A 16656-nucleotide genomic window follows, 5' to 3' on the forward strand; every position below is an offset into this window, starting at 1 on the left:
CTTCCTTCCTTCCTTCCTTCCTTCCTTCCTTCCTTCCTTCTTTCTTTCCTCCTTCTCTCTCCTTCCTTCCTGCCTGCCTGCCTTCCCTCCCTCCCTTCCTTCCTTCTTTTTTCTTTCATTATTTTTTTGAGGCAAGCTCTTGTTCTGTTGCCCAGGCTAGAGTGCACTGGCACAATCATGGCTCACTGCAGCCTCAGACTTGGGCTAAAGCAATCCTCCTACCTCAGCCTCTTGAGTAGCTGGAACTACAGATGTGCACCCCCAATCCCAGCTAATTTATTTTTTGTAGAGTCAGTATCTCACTATGTTGCCCAGGCTAATCTCAAACTTCTGGCCTCAGGTGATCCTCCCACCTTGGCCTTTCAAAGTGTTGGGATTACAGACATGAGCTACTATGCCTGACCTACATTCTTTTCTCTGGGTTAGCAACTAAAAGCGCAGTGGCTGAATCGTATTGTTTAACTTTTTAAAAAATGGACATACTTTTCCCAAAGTGGCTGTACCATTTTAAATTCTTACCAGAAGAAGAAAGTGGGGAATGAACCATTAGTTATCCTTCTTAAATTGGGTTGTTGCAGTTTTTCACTAATTTTAATCACAGGGCATATTAATACTTAGAGATGCCCTAAGAGATCTTCTATAATGCAAACTTACCCTTTTTTACCTCCAATGTGTAGGAGCAACACAATTTCAACTTGATAATCAGGATCACCAATTTCAAACAGTACAATAACTTCTTTCTTTGCCATTTGATTCAGAAGCATGGGGAGCCAAAAATGGCTGGATTGCATTCTTACTTTTCTGTTTCATAGAATTATTTTTGTGTCTCTTGGTGGAACCATTCCTTCATTTGGAGCTAAAATCCCTAGTCTGAAAGAGCATAAGGCTGCAGGAACAGGAAGCAAAAACACTGATAGTGGATCACTAGGGGAAATAGTGAGTGGTGATGCTGCCATTTCTACCCCTTGATACCTGAACCCATGAATCCTGGCTATAGGAGAAGCAACATCATATATTACATGTGATTAAGCACATATATAGTCTCCTGGAGAACACTACCCCAGGCTTGTAATGTATTTCCACCACCTGTAGCTGTAACTTTGTCTTTTAAAAATCCTTCACTGTTTCATTAAGTCAGCCACTTTAGGATGGTGGTGAACATGGTAAGACGATAAATTCCATAATTATGCACTCATGCCGCAGTTCATTTGCAGTGAAGTGAGTTTCTTTGTCAGAGTCAATGCTGTGTAGAATTCCACATCAGTACATACAGCATTTTGTAAGTGCATGGATGGTAGCTTTGGCGGAAGCACTCCATGAAGGGAAAGCAAGTCAAATCCAGAGTAAGTGGCTTTTTGAGTAAGAATAAAGTTCTATCTCTTTCATAATGGAATTGGTCCAGTGTAATCAATCTGCTACCCAGATAGCTGACGGGGTTACCCTGAAGAATGATGACAATCAGGCAATCAATGCTGTTCTCTGTTGCTGGCTGACTGGGTACTCTGCAGTGGCAGTATCCAGGTCAGCTTGGTGTGTGGAAGTCCAGTTTGATATGCCCATACATAAACTCCATCCCTGCTACCATAGCCACTATGTTTATGAAACCATTAGGCAAAAAACAGGGTTGGCTGAGGAAGGAACTTAGATGTTATCCACAGACAGGCCAACTTCTCCACTTGATTCTTAACATTCTTGTCTGCTGAGGTCACCCTTAAGTGAGCATTTACATAGGACACAAATATATTTATGTTTTGCCCATTCAGTTAGGTCTTACAACATACCTCTTCCCCAGAACTTCTTGCCACCAATTTTTAAGTTATGTTCCTTGCAGGTCTATGATGATCTAGCCGAACAATTGGCCACAGACAATGCAATGGACAAGTGTGATTTATTGTGGAAGAGAAATGTTAGTAAGTTTCATGCAGACTAAATGATGTCACAGAGCTGGAACATTGATAGATCCTTGAGGTTAGAGAGTGAGGGTGTATTGCTGGCTTTGTTAGATAAAAGCAAACTGCCTTTGATGGCCTTGACTAATGGGTGTCAAGACAAATTTGCCAGATCAATAGTTGCATATCAGGTATCAGGGATTGTGCTAATTTGCTCAAGCAATGAAACTATTATCTGGAAGAGTAGCTGCAATTAGAGTTTCCTATGTGGTTATGTTTATGACATCTATCATTCTCCAAGATCCATTTGTTTTCTGCACAAGTCAAAAATGCAAGTTGAATAGGGATGTGATGGGAATCATCACCCTTGTAATCTTTAAGTCCATAATGGTGCCATTAGTCTTTGAAATCTCTGTAGAGTGCAATATTGCTTTGGTTTTCTGTTTTTCCAGATACAGGTCATTTTAGTGACTTCTACCTGAACTTTCCAACCATGATAGTTTACACTGCACACTTCAGGGGAGCAGTATGATTATTCTGCCACTGCTGAGTATATCTATTCCAATTACACATTTCAAATCTGGGGAAATAATCACAATCAGTTTGGGGAATTAGACCCTTGGAATTAGGGTCTGATTTCAAGATCTAATGTTCAGTAGTCTCTTGAAAAATATAATTATTTTATTTCCCCAGTGCATAGCCACACTGGTAAAAAGCTGTAGGTTCCTTTGGAGAAGGCTGGAGAGAGGGTAACAGTATATATTTCTGGTAGTGTAGTGGGGTATTTTCCCAAGGGACCTTGCCTCCTTTTTGTTCCAGGGCTTTTGTGTCTATAGATTGTCTGAGGTCTGTGTGTTTGAACTGAAGTTATACTTTTGTTTAATCTATTTAGGACTCCTTTGCTTGTACCAATCAAGTAACAATTTTGTAAACTTCTCATTTTCTTTTCTTTTTGGGACGTCATGATGAAGTAGCTAATGCTCTAGGTCTCCATGAATCAGATTATTCTAATTATTGCTTTGACTCTACTATTCCTCATGGTAACCATGCCTACCTTGATTTTGGTGCTTAAGTGCTACCACTTGACCCCAGCCACCCCAAGATGCAATTAACTCCATTATATTTAGGGATCCCACTTCAAGGGCATCATAATTTCCAACCATGAAGAAGAACAAACATAGAGCTCTCACCCCTTGCAAACTCACACTCATGGTGAAAAAAAATGTGTCCTCTTGTTCTGTTTCCTTCCTGTACTGGGTTAGCAGGCCTTACATCTTCATTTCCCTAAGCTGTTTGATACTTTTCAGGGTACCAAGGCAGATCTGGCATTTTATTTTTATTTAGTGTAGGCCACCCTTTCATCCATGTTTAATTTAATTAACCAAACAGATCCCCTTTTAACCTATTGAGCTACAATGATGAATCAAGAATCTCTGTCTAGTGCCTCATATCAATAAATTCAATCTAATCAAACTTTACATGCCTTTCACCATTACCTCACATACTCTCCTACACATGTACCCCAGATTTTTGTCATACATATTGTTCTTTTGGTGTATAGTGAAACTTCTTATGGGTAACCTTTGACACTTCCTTGAGCTTGAGTCTATTTTTGAATCTAAAAGTAAAGAGGGATGCTAAAACAGTATCTTTCAGCAAAATAACTGAAAGAGACTGTACAGTTTCTCATGCAAATGAGATTAACTTCTCCAGATAGGTGTAGGAAAGTTGCTTCTACTGATAAAGAAGATTCAACAGAAGTTAGGGGTTCAATAGCCCCAGATTCATAGGATCTGCCCATATGTCCCCATCTCAATTTTTAGGATCTCATTTCCCAATCATTGCCTGGACTTCAACAGAAAATACCTTGCAAGGTGGGGAATTAAATTTCATTGTAATTCAGTCTCAGGAGGAGACTGGGTTTGATTTTCAGAAACATTCAACTCAGTAGCTGTAGGAGATTTTTTTTTTAGGGCAGACAAAGAAGCTTTCAGGTCATTAATGTGGAGATGGAGCTTGGAATTTAAAGCCTTGACCTCATTCTTTTCTTTCTGTGCTTTCTCTATCAAATTAGGAGAAACCAGCTATACTCATTATACTCATGAGTTTGATTTAAATATCCCAGAACATTGCCTTTTAGAAACATTTGCTTAGGAGTATCCAATGATGATATTTTGCCACATGTCTATTGCCACCTAATGCCACAGGATGAGTGCCCTCTTTAACACTGAAAAGAGTTATTGACTTCAAACATAATCAATATTTGAATCACTTGGTCCTTATAATAGAGAACCAATCCTAGGAAATCAGAATCTTAGGAAATCAGAAAAACAGTATCAATTGGAGACACACACACCCACACCCACACGCACACGTATTTCAAGGACTTGGTTTACATAATTTGAGGTGTTAGCAAGTCCAACATCTATAGGTCAGGTAGGCAGGCTGGAAAGTCTCAAGCAAGATCTGATGTTGCAGTCTTGAAGCAGAATTTATTTTTCCTCTGGGAAACCTCAGGGTTTTTTGTTTGTTTGTTTTTAAAACCTCTCAACTGATTATTTAAGACCCACTACATTATTGAGGATAATCTATCTTACGTAAAGTCAACTGATTGTAGATAATAAGCATGCTATAAAATATTTTCATATCAACACCTAGATTAGTGTTTGATTAAATAACCATGTACTCTATCCTAGCCAAGCTTACAAATAAAACTAACCATCAGAGAAGAAAATTTGGAGTGCTCTATTTTATGGCTTCCTTCTCTACTTGTGAAAAAATCTTTGAAGTACAGCTCTGGACTTGAGGGTGGTGCTCTTCTTTCTGAGTCACATCTCTACTTTGGTATCTGAGTGCTATGTGGAGGGGTGGGCAGTAGGCATAGGTCTCCTTGCTTTCCTCCCCCAGCAGGAAACCTCACACTTACAAGGTGGGTCATGGTTAAGTGGCACCCCAGTATTCGCAACACTGCTGTGCCCAAGGTAGAGCTCATGCTTCACAAGTGGGGGCGGGTTGGTAGAAGGGAACCCCTACCTCCTGGAAGACATTTGGCCAGAACTTAGCTGCAGCAACAGGTAGAAGAGGGCAGGATGAGAAATGTTTACATCCTGCTCCTCCCAGAAAAATAACTCTCTGGCTGAGAGCTGCGGTAGGGGCAAGAGGGAGGGAGCCTGCATTCTTGGCTGCAGTTTGGGAGTTGGTGGGAGCAGTCAGAGGAAGTCGGCCTCTCAGAGTTGGTTGAGTAAAGGGAGACAGTGGGTGTTCATTCAAATACCACAGACCCTAGGCTCAGTTTTCAGTGAATTTTTGTAGATTTTCTTGAATAGATATTTCTTCTTTTTCTGTATGCCCTATAACAATGTCCAGCATTTGTGTGTATGTGAGTGGGTGTGTGTGTGGTTTTCACCAGTTTTGGTATGAACAGTGTCTGAAGAGTTACTCTTGCTATTATGCTGGGAATGGAATGCTGGTAATGATGGAGCATTGTTAAACTTACCAAGCAATTCTTCTCAGGAATGTAACTGAAGCACCATGCCTTCTACTTTGTGTGTGGCAATGGCACATCCCTTTTTGTGAGTTCCTTTTTATATATAGTATGTCTTGAATAAGTGCACCTTGTGTATGTCTTGAATGATTGTGCTTGATGAATCTCCTCCAAGGAGGACATCTTCATTGTAATGTCATAACTGCTCCTGGATATGGTTGGATATGGTGATGGTCTTCCTGGCAGTGACTGTGGGCCAGGATATTAAGGTTCCCCACAGTGAGCCAGTTACAGGTGATTTATGGCCTTTTAAAGATAAAAATAAAGGGAAACTGACTGAGATCCTATTGAAATAGGCCTTGAATGGAGCATATTTGCAAATCTATGGTTGCAAAATATTAGTTAGTTAGTATTCAAATGTAGTAAGCAATTTTTAATAACCATGGGTATGAGGTTCTAAATGTGATGGATCCTGGCATTAAGGCTATAGTAAAATGTTGTGAGGCATCATTAATTCTTGCTAGGTTTAAAAATAGTCCAATGTGGGCTTTTAAAGGGAGAAAGAATGGAGAGAATCAACCCTTTTCTAAATAGATCTTTCATAATGGAGTTTAATCCTTAAGAGGCCCTGTTTTAATCTATTTTGGACAGTGTTAATAATTTTAATATGTTGAAGCAGATCCACAGCATCCCTTTTTGTTAAGCCAATTCTAAGTGCCAAAGAAATAATTTTATGTTAGTTTTTTAATTGTTAGATAGGAGTAGCCATGCCCAGAATGGAATGGAATATTTTAGGAAATAAGTCTTAAGACTATGGAGTACTGATATGGTTTGGCTGTGTCCCCACCCAAATCTTATCTTGAATTCCCACGTGTTGTGGGATGGACCTGGTGGGAGGTAACTGAATCATGGAGACAGTTCCTGTGCTGTTCTTGTGATAGGGTATAAGTCTCATGAGATTTGATGGCTTTTTTCTTTTTCTTTTTTTTTTTTTTTGAGATGGAATCTCGCTCTGTCACCAGGCTGGAGTGCAGTGGCACTATCTCAGATCACTGCAACCTCCGCCTCTCAGGTTCAAGTGATTCTCCTGCCTCAGCCTCCCGAGTAGCTGGGACTACAGGTGCGTGCCACCATGACTGGCTAATTTTTTTGTATTTTTAGTAGAGGCAGGGTTTCACTATATTAGCCAGGATGGTCTTGATCTCCTGACCTCATGATCCACCTGCCTCAGCCTCCCAAAGTGCTGGGATTACAGGCATGAGCCACCATGCCCAGCTGAGATATGATGGTTTTATAAGGGAGAGTTTCCCTGCGCAAGTTCTCTCTCTCTTTGCCTGCTGCTACCCATGTAAGGCATGACTTGCTCCTCCTTGCCTTCTGCCATGATTGTGAAGTCTCCTCCGTCGTGTGGAACTGTAAGTCTATTACATCCTTTTTCCTGTATAAATTACCCAGTTTCAAGTAGGTCTATTGGGAGAACCCGCTCCCGATGTTTAACATGGGTTCTTTTCTATTTCCCAAGTGTCTCGGCTGGGTGAGAAATAAAGGGAAAGAGCACAAGAGAGAGAAATTTAAAGCTGGGTGTCTGGGAGAGACATCACATGTCGGCAAGATCCGTGATGTTCCCCGAGCCGTAAAACCACGAAGTTTTTATTAGCGATTTTCAAAAGGGGAGGGAGTGCATGAACAGGGTGTGGGTCACAGAGATCACATACTTCACAAGGTATAGAATGTCACAAAGCAAATGGAGGCAGGGCGAGATAACAGGACCACCGGATGAGGTAAAATTAAAATTGCTAATGAAGTTTTGGGCACACATTGTCTTTGATAACCTCTTATCAGGAAACAGGGTTTGAGAGCAGATAACCTGTCTGACTAAAATTTATTAGGTGGGAATTTTTGTCCACCGGATAAGCCTAGGAGCACTACAGGAGACCGGGGCTTACTTCATCCCATCGGCTTCGACCATAAAAGACGTCCCGCCTTAAAAAGGGGCCGTCTATAGGCCTACCTTCAGGGCGTATTCTCTTTCTCAGGGATGTTCCTTGCTGAGAAAAAGAATTCAGCGATATTTCTCCTATTTGCTTATGAAAGAGGAGGAATATAGCTCTGTTTTCGTCCAGCTCACTGGCGGCCAGTTCAAAGTTACCTCTCTTGTTCCCTGAACATCGCTGTTATCCTGTTCTTTTTTAAAGATGCCCAAATTTCATTCAAACACACATGCTCTACAAACAATTTGTGCAGTTGACACAATCACAGGGTCCTGAGGCAACATTCATCCTCCTCAGCTTACAAAGAAGATGACGGGATTAAGAGATTAAAGACAGGCATAGGAAATCACAAGGATATTCATTGGGGAAGTGATAAGTGTCCATGAAATCTTCACAATTTATGTTCAGAGATTACAGTAAAGACAGGGGTAAGAAATTATAAAAGTATTAATTTGGGGAACTAATAAATGTCCATGAAATCTTCACAATTTATGTTCAGAGATTACAGTAAAGACAGGGGTAAGAAATTATAAAAGTATTAATTTGGGGAACTAATAAATGTCCATGAAATCTTCACAATTTATGTTCTTCTGCCGCGGCTTCAGCCGGTCCCTCCGTTCGGGGTCCCTGACTTCCCGCCACATAGGTCTTTATCAGTAGCATAAAAACAGACTAACACAGGTATTTGGTACCAATGCTTAAGATGGGGCATATATATTTGCCCTCTATATTATATTGGATAACTCCTTAAGAGTACAGAAGATGATATTACTTAAATTTAGTGAAATATTCTGATATACCTGTAACTTTTGCCCCATTGTTGATTAAGGTTATTATGGTTTGCATGGGTGTATTCGATCTGATGTTAATCTAGAACTTATAATGTAGAGAGAAAACAGCCAATCAGTGTCCTTTAATTTTTCTGTAAAAATAAATGTTAGATTTCCAAAAGGTTAAGTTGTAGACCTTTGTTTTAGTTTTTGTTCTTGCATCCCACCTGTCCCCCTCCCCACCCCTTCTGGCTAACCTAATTCTCTCTTTCTCTTTTTGGTTGTTATCAGGTGTACTTTTGTGGTGGTGGGTGGGTGTCGTTTCTAACATGCTCATCTTTGTAAGTTTCTTTCTGAGAGAGTTCCAGTGAGTATCAGCAAGGTTAGAGACCTTCTTTCTGGTAATTTTGAGAGACCCAAGGCTTAAATTGGGTTTGAAAGTACTCTTTGGCTGTACAGTGTTGTCATGGGTGCTTTTCCTGATAACTCTGTTCATCTGGAGCATTTTTAGCTACAGAGATATAATCAGCAATACAAGCAAATACATTTTCTGAGGTCCCAGTGGACCATCTATTTTTAGGATTGTGGATGTGACCATGCCATGCAATGACTGCCATTCTTCACATCATTTGGTGGGATCATATATTGCACTGATGTCAGTCTTAACCCTGAGTGCTCTTTACAATGATGTGTGTGTGGGAGGTAATATCTGATTGGGACACATAACCAGTGCTCATAGGGTAAGAGTTACTCAGCTGATCTAGTGTCAGCCACAGCTCGTGCTGTAATTGAGAAACACAATTCCATCTGAGTCATACAGATAGCTTTGGTTTGAGACACATCACCCAGAGCTACTGAAAAGAGGGTCCCAATTTGTCATTCCTGTCTCACAATGCAAATTATTGAAACTTCTGATTGAAACTTGAATTGAGGTGAGGATTTTCCCACTTTGGCCTGGCTTGCTTGGTTTGAAGTTCTCATTAGTAACAAGGGAGAATGAGTTGAAGTTTTCTTCTTAGTTTGCCCAGATGAGACACAGAAAGTGAAGTAGGAGCTGAGGCTGGAAAGGAGTCAGCAGTCGAACTCCAAGAATGGAGTCAGACTTCTTATTACACATGGGTGATGGGGGAGGGGTGGGACTGGTAAATATAGTGAAGGGAACTACCATTTTTAAATTTTGCCCTTTAGAACTTTTTGACTTAATAAAAACCTATTTGTAGGTATCATTTTAAATAATGAAAATGAATTTTTCTGAAAGAGAAAAGAGTATGGGCTCTGAAATCAATCTGACCTATATTTAAAAACAAGCCCTACAGGTCATTATGTGTGCAAAGGAGACAAATTACCTCACACTGAATTACTCTCTATTGTCTCATCTATAAGTGTAATAGCTGTTCCTTTAAATAAAAACTTTAAGTGGAAACTTTTATAACTTTAAATTGAATAAAAGTGCCTGGATAATGATAAAGTCTCAACATTATCAGGTTGTGCAATAGAATGAATGAAAAACAAAAACAAAACCAAATCAACATAAAACTTTAAAAGTAAACATTTCCATAAATGTAAAATTAATAGAATAAAACTTTAATATCATCATGCTAATGTTAATCCATGTTGTATGATATATTTACCTTTTTAACCAATTGGTATTTTCTTAGATATTAAAGAGGAGGAAAAATCATACCAAGTTATCAGGTGGTTTTTACCTGAAGATAATCAAAAAAGAATTACGAAGCATTTCAATAGCTACATAGAAACAGCATTGGATGGCAGGTAACTTCTTTTTATTCTATGAAGCAAAGAGTCACTATTTTAGTAATACAAATGAATAGAGAGATGCATCATATTTGGAGTGAGTTTTAGAGAAATGGATGGGTGGGTGATGGATAGATGGGGGAATAGATGATATGTGAGTGGATGAATGGATAGATGGATGAATGGTTGGATAAATGAGGGGATGGAGAAATAGAGGACAGGTGGGTGGTCAGGTGGATAGAGTAGACAAGGTTTGCATTCCCAACAATTGAGTCTATATTGTCCTTCTTCTACCATAAAGATTCTATAGAAAGCAGGAGATTGCTCCTCTGAGCCTTCCTTACAACACTTCATGTATAATCTTTGTATGCATTCTCCCCAATAAAGAAGCTAGGATCTTCAACTCTTCTGTTTGTCAAGAAAAAAGAAACACCTATTCTCACTTATTTTCCCTCCTTTGTCCTTTCATAAATTCACCAGTGGAGAAAACTCTTATGAATATTGATTTTTCACACCTTGAACCTTCACCTTTTAAACTCCTTAAAGATAATCAAATACCTGGATCGTACACAATGAGAGATGAGCCTGAGACTTTTTGACCTCACCTGGAATACAAGGAATCTCCTTCATCTGCCACATAAAAGAGGAGAAACACAAATCCATGCCATTCTTAGTTAATTATAGTGGCTTCATCCTCTTTGCTTTCCTTGAAAATTCTACTCAGTAGTCAAGGTGGTGCTCAAATCTAATTATTCCATAAAGCTTGCTTCCTCACTCAAGCTGGAAGACCACATGCTCTCCTCCATAGATCTGGTATATAGCACTCATTTGATACTTAGTCTATGGCATCTTGTGTTGTTATATATTTTTAAAGTGTATGTCTTGTCTCTTTTCTTCCAGCTTGATTTCTTTGAAGACAGGTTCCGGATACATGTTAAATATTGACTAAGTTACTGGGATCAGTGCCTTCCTGTGATTTTTTTCAATTTATTTACTTGAAATATGATTAATGTTATACTTTTGAGAAGTTTATACTGTATACATTGAATTTATCCACAATATTTGAAAATCATTCTTTATGTAAAATCTTTTTAAAAAATGAAATAGTGGATAATTTCAGAGAATCATCATTGTTGTAATTTAAAGTTGATTCTTAAGAACAGGCAGAGATCTGCATGTCACTCATGAGTTCTAAACCTGTAGGCCTTCTTTATGTGAAGTGACAGGCTTGCTGGGCTATTGCTTCTTCCTTTCTTTATGTGATTAGGAGGTCTGTGGTCTCCAGAGCACCTGTACCTATTACCACTGCTCAGGAACTTCTTCATCTATTCTTCTGGATTCTATACAAACAGGATCATTTTCTATGCAAGCAATGATGGGAAGACATTGAAGGGCAGTAGCTTCTGGAATAGTGACATAGGCAAGAGTCTTAACTAGGTGTCAGTAAAACTTTAGCATTATTTTATATGAATGTTCCAGCCAGCATGAAGTGAAAAGACTGATAATAAACTTCAAACCAGGCTTTCATTTTTATTTGTTTTTTACTACTTAACTCCTAGGCTAGGAGGACGAATCTCATTTCAGCTGAGATTTTGGATTCTAATATTGTGATCAAAAAGTTCACTGCACGAGACAATCTGTCAAATGCAAGATACACAGTATTTTTTAAAAAGACTACGTCATCAATAGTTAAGGAGCCTGTCAAATTACTTACATAGATTTCTGGAGAAAAGATAGTCAGTCACAAAAAGTCAGTATATAAATGAGGGTTAACAGAGCATCAAAGGATTTATAAAGGAGACATAGAACTCTGAGACCTGCTATAGTCAGAGTTGGCTCCCAGAGTAGAAGGACGTTGAATTGGCATTGATGGTGGGTGGGAATTGGGTCAGGGGAGGAAATAGGATGGGAGCAAGTGGGGACATTTTAGAGAGCAGAAGTATCTGGACCAGAGTGACCAGAGCTGAGAGTATTTGTTGAAACATTGTAGAATGGGTGGATGGATACTGGTTATATTCTTACATACCTAAAATATTTTTTTGAGTCCAACATTCTCCCAAATACTGTAAAATTATACTTTCCCAAATATTTACTATTTATTTTCTTTATTACAGAGACGAATTTGAAGGCCTTCTAAAGTTAATGGAAATATTTGGGATTCAATGTAGTTATTTGCTAAGCAGAAAGGATATAATGGATTCCTTAAAGAATGAGAACTTTGATCTGGTATTTGTTGAAGCATTTGATTTCTGTTCTTTCCTGATTGCTGAGAAGCTTGTGAAACCATTTGTGGCCATTCTTCCCACCAGATTTGGCTCTTTGGAATTTGGGCTACCAAGCCCCTTGTCTTATGTTCCAGTATTCCATTCCTTGTTGACTGATCACATGGACTTCTGGGGCCGAGTGAAGAATTTTCTGATGTTCTTTAGTTTCTCCAGAAGCCAATGGGACTTGCTGTCTACATTTGACAACACCATCAAGGAGCATTTCCCAGAAGGCTCTAGGCCAGTTTTGTCTGATCTTCTACTGAAAGCAGAGTTGTGGTTTGTTAACTCTGATTTTGCCTTTGATTTTGCCCGGCCCCTGCTTCCCAACACTGTTTATGTTGGAGGCTTGATGGAAAAACCTATTAAACCAGTACCACAAGTAAGTAAACCCTCAGCATTCAGTTTGGGATTCACATAGAGTCCTTGGGTGCATAGTTGGTGGCTGCCACCTGCCAGTGGATTCCTGAAGTTGAAGTAGGGATTGGCAAGGGAGGCACCTAGCGTATGTTCTTAAAGGAAGTGCTGACTTTCAGAGTTTGGCAAGTACAGTGTCAGGTCTTGCAGGATCCTGAGATAGAAGATTTCCTTAAATTGGCTCTTCTCTTGCCATGCCCTGGACTTAGAATCAGTGAGATGAACCCTTCAATTAAAGTTGCCATTTTAATTTTTATTTTGTGTGATTATGTGTAAAATAAATATGTAGTTAGTGCCGATTACATGCAATAATTGTTAAGGAGATGAGCTACTCACAGTGAAACAGACAACACTGTGGATTCGGAGTAAGCAGGGTGGGACTGCATGGGACTGACAGCAAGAACTGACAGTGGTATCTCCAGTGTTCCCTGCCTGTAGAGCCCTGGCTCCTGGCTCCACCTAGACTTTCTGACTTGATTTGTCTGGAGTGGGCCCCTGCTATTGTAATTTGTAAATGCTGCCGGGTGATTCAAATGCACAGTGTAGACTCAGAACCACTGCTATAGAAGGTTTTCAAAGGGAGGAGAACTCAAATGAGTTGGCTGCCTGTTGCCTCTGAGCACTGGGTTCCCATTTTACAGAAATCATCATATTTAGTATCTTGCCCTCTATAGGGAGGTGTGGTCATCTTCATTTTTATTAATGGAGGAGGACAGAAGCACAGGTGATGTAGGTGACCTTCCCACCACTGTGTAGTGCAGAGGCCCCCAAGACCCTGGATTGGGCCTGGACTTTCCAGGTACCAAAGTGACTATTCTTCCTCTCCTGATCTTATATTGAGTAAGCAGGAAGAGTTGGGGAATGATCTATGGATGAGATGGGCTTTGCATTAGTGGTAGGTGTATTTAGGAATGGAGCTGGGAGGGAAAGCACCCCAGGTCAGAGAGCAGGGGACCTAACATGTGGAGGTGCAAGTGAGATGGCCATAACACTGGGTTCTCTGGGTGACGCTGGCTAGATTAGTGTAGTAGAAGATTCGTTTGCATTAATAAAACCATGGGGATTTAGCCGAGGTCTTAGCTACTGGGAGGGTGGGTCAGGTCTTGGCATTGGGGCAGTTGTGGAAATTGTTAAGAAGAGAATAAAGGGAGTTAAGATTATGAGATAACAGATGCTTATTTTCAAATATTTTTTCTCTTTTTGATTATTTTAATTGCAGTCAAATATATATAATATAAAATATACCACTTTAACCATTTTTAAGGGTATGCTTCAGTGGCATTGAGTACATTTATATTGTTGTGTAACTATCATTACCATCTGTCTCCAGAACTTTTTTTTTATCTTCCCAAATTGAAACTTCTGTGGATTAAACAATATGTTAAATAGAATGAGCATTTGACTCAGCCGTCAAAGATGCGATTCAGAATAAAGTGGTTTCCATTTTTTCTTAGAGGTGCCATACCCACCCCACATTCCAACAACTACATGCATGAGCAGTGCACAGCACCTCCCCTCTTATCCCCTACCTTCCCACCTCGGTACCTGGCTGTGTCCACAGCATGAACAAGCCATTCCCAACAGCTACAAGGGGTGGGAAAAAAGTGGGACTGCCATTGTGGCCCCATGAACCAGCTGGCCAGCGCCTCCCAGTGGGACTTTTTCTCCCCTGGCCAAGGAGTTCAGCCTGGCCTGAACTGGGGGAAGGCTATAGTGATTAAAGGAACCTATTTGCACAGAGCAAGAGGTTCTTTCTCCAGGACCTCCCCCTTTTGCCCCTTAAGCTGTGTTTTTCTTTCTTTATTTTTTTCGTTTTCTAAGCGAGAGGGTTCCTTTTCCTAGCACGCTGCTTCTGATAGAGAAAATAATGGAGGAGCGACCCCTGCTGGCTGATAACTGCAAATTCGGCAGGGCCCATTTGAGACAATCTGAACAGACACATGCAACCCCTGAAATCTGTTTTTGTCCCAAACTCAATTCCAGGTTTCAGGCTGAGGCCCTAGAAAGGAAAACCTGATTGGAGGGATCAAAAGTCAGGCAACAGGCACAATGTAAATGGGCAGGACCAATTCCTGCTGACTAAACCCCCACTTCATGGAGGGAGGCTATGCTCCATGGCATAAATGAGGCCCAGGGAACTCAAAGGTTTTCAACAGCAGGGGAAATAGAGGCATAGGTGAGGGGAGATAATTCCTATTCTCTAGTCCCACCCTGCTTCATGGGTGCAGACCACAATGGCACCTGTGGGTGGCATCCATGAGGTTGCCAGGACTCAGGGACAACAGATGGAAGAGAAAGTCCCTTGCTTTCTCTCTCCTTCACACCCTGAGTTTTCATTGAAAGAAGGAAGGGAAATGAGGGATACCTCTATTTCCCTGTCTTTCAGAATGGGCCACCAGCTCTCTTCACCACCCCCAGCTTATTCTCCTCTGGAGTGTATCTTGAACCACTGAGACTGCTTTGACCCTCAGAATCTGGAGGAAAAACACCTCATAGCCCTCAAAACAAAGGTTTGGCCAAATTATGAAGGACTGGCTTGGTCTCAGGAAGGAACCATTCATTTTGATACCATCTGGCAGCTGGACCTTTTCTGTAGACGTGAGGACAAATAGTCTGAGGCCCCATATGTGCAGGTTTTCTATACCTTGCAGGGAAATCTAGACCCTTGCTGACTGTAGGATTGATCCAGCCCTCCTGCTTGTCATTTCAGGAGAGGCTGCAAAGGGCAATTCCAGGGAACTAGAGAAACAAATCCCAGAGGCACTCCCAACAAGGGAGCCAGCTCCCTCCAGCTCTGCTCCTCTGGGTCCACCTCAACCTCCCTGTCCAGCTTCAATCTCTCGCTTGCCTAATCCTAGAAATCCTCACCCTAGACAAGCCCCAGTCTCACTCCTGCCCTTCCAATAGATGCCTGGTGAATTTGGCCCCAGTAAGGTCCAGGTCCCCTTCCCCCTACAGGACTTAAAGTAAATTAAGGGGGATTTTGGGAAGTTTTCGCATGACCCTGACAGATATATAGAGGCTTTCCAGAATTTAACCCAAGTATTTGAACTCTCTTGGAGAGATGTTGTGTTACTTTTGAATCAGATCCTGATGGAACACTGAGAAGCAGTCTGCTCTGCAAGTAGCTGAGAGATTTGGGGATGAACTTTGTTTCACATATAGTATCAGGAAAGGGGGCAAACTTTATCCAACTGGAAGAGACGCAGTACCAGTAAATGACCCTGGATGGGATCCCAGTGATGAGATGGGAGACTGGAAGAGAAGACACTTCCAGGTGTGCATATCATGGAGGGATTAGGTGGGACTAGGACCAAGCCTCTTGATTATAGCAAGCTATCTATGATAGAACAAGGATTTAATGAAAATCCCACTGCCTTCTTGGAGAGGCTAAGAGGGGCCTTGTTAAAGCACACCTCTGTATCTTCTGGTTCAGTCAAGTGACAACTAATTCTGAAGAATAAATTTATTACTCAGGCAGCCCCTGATATGAGGAGGAGGTTGCAGAAATGGGCCTGGGACCAGATAGTACTTTAGAGGACTAACTGAAAGTGGCCACCTTGGCCTTTTACAATAGAGATGGGGGGACACAAGAAAGAGGCAAAAGCCTTTATGGCCACCGTGCAAGCCCAGAAACCCCAGAATTCCCAGGGTACACTTGTTAACTGCTATAGATGTGGCAAGAACAGTTGTTTCTCTTCTAAAGTTGAACTGCTTCTATACAAGGTTTAATTTCTTCCACCAGGGTGAAACAGCTCAAAGCACAATGTTATCAATATTTTGACTTGTTATTTCTGTGATCTTTGGCACTAGATTATTTTCTTGTATAATACACATGTTTAACTCATGCATACTTAACCTTATAAAACTTGGTTTTTTCCTCTCACCTAGAGGCCATCAAACTGCAAATGGTCAGGCAACCGGAGCCTCAGGGACAATGCCTCCCTTTTGCAAGGACCCTTAGATAAACCTCTGGAAGGAATCTGACTGCTGTTTTCTCCAAAACAATGCCCCCTGTCAGCAAAAATTAGCTAAGATTGGCCATCATTCATATTCTAATGGCAGTTAGATGTGCCTCTTCAGAGA

General features: G+C 40.8%; 1 protein-coding gene across 2 annotated transcripts in view; it reads left to right on the top strand.

The window, feature by feature from the left end:
* The window catches only part of UGT3A1 (UDP glycosyltransferase 3 family, polypeptide A1), a 41360-nt gene that overhangs the window by 15827 nt on the left and 8877 nt on the right, over nt 1–16656 (top strand). For both annotated transcript variants that reach the window (XM_012002375.1, XM_012002376.1), the window contains 2 exons: nt 9793–9907; nt 12004–12535. In XM_012002375.1, coding sequence (XP_011857765.1) covers nt 9793–9907; nt 12004–12535 — 647 coding nt within the window. The remainder of the gene's footprint in view (nt 1–9792; nt 9908–12003; nt 12536–16656) is intronic.

Source organism: Mandrillus leucophaeus, unplaced genomic scaffold, assembly GCF_000951045.1.
Source record: "Mandrillus leucophaeus isolate KB7577 unplaced genomic scaffold, Mleu.le_1.0 Scaffold684, whole genome shotgun sequence".
Taxonomy (NCBI): Eukaryota; Metazoa; Chordata; class Mammalia; order Primates; family Cercopithecidae; genus Mandrillus; species Mandrillus leucophaeus.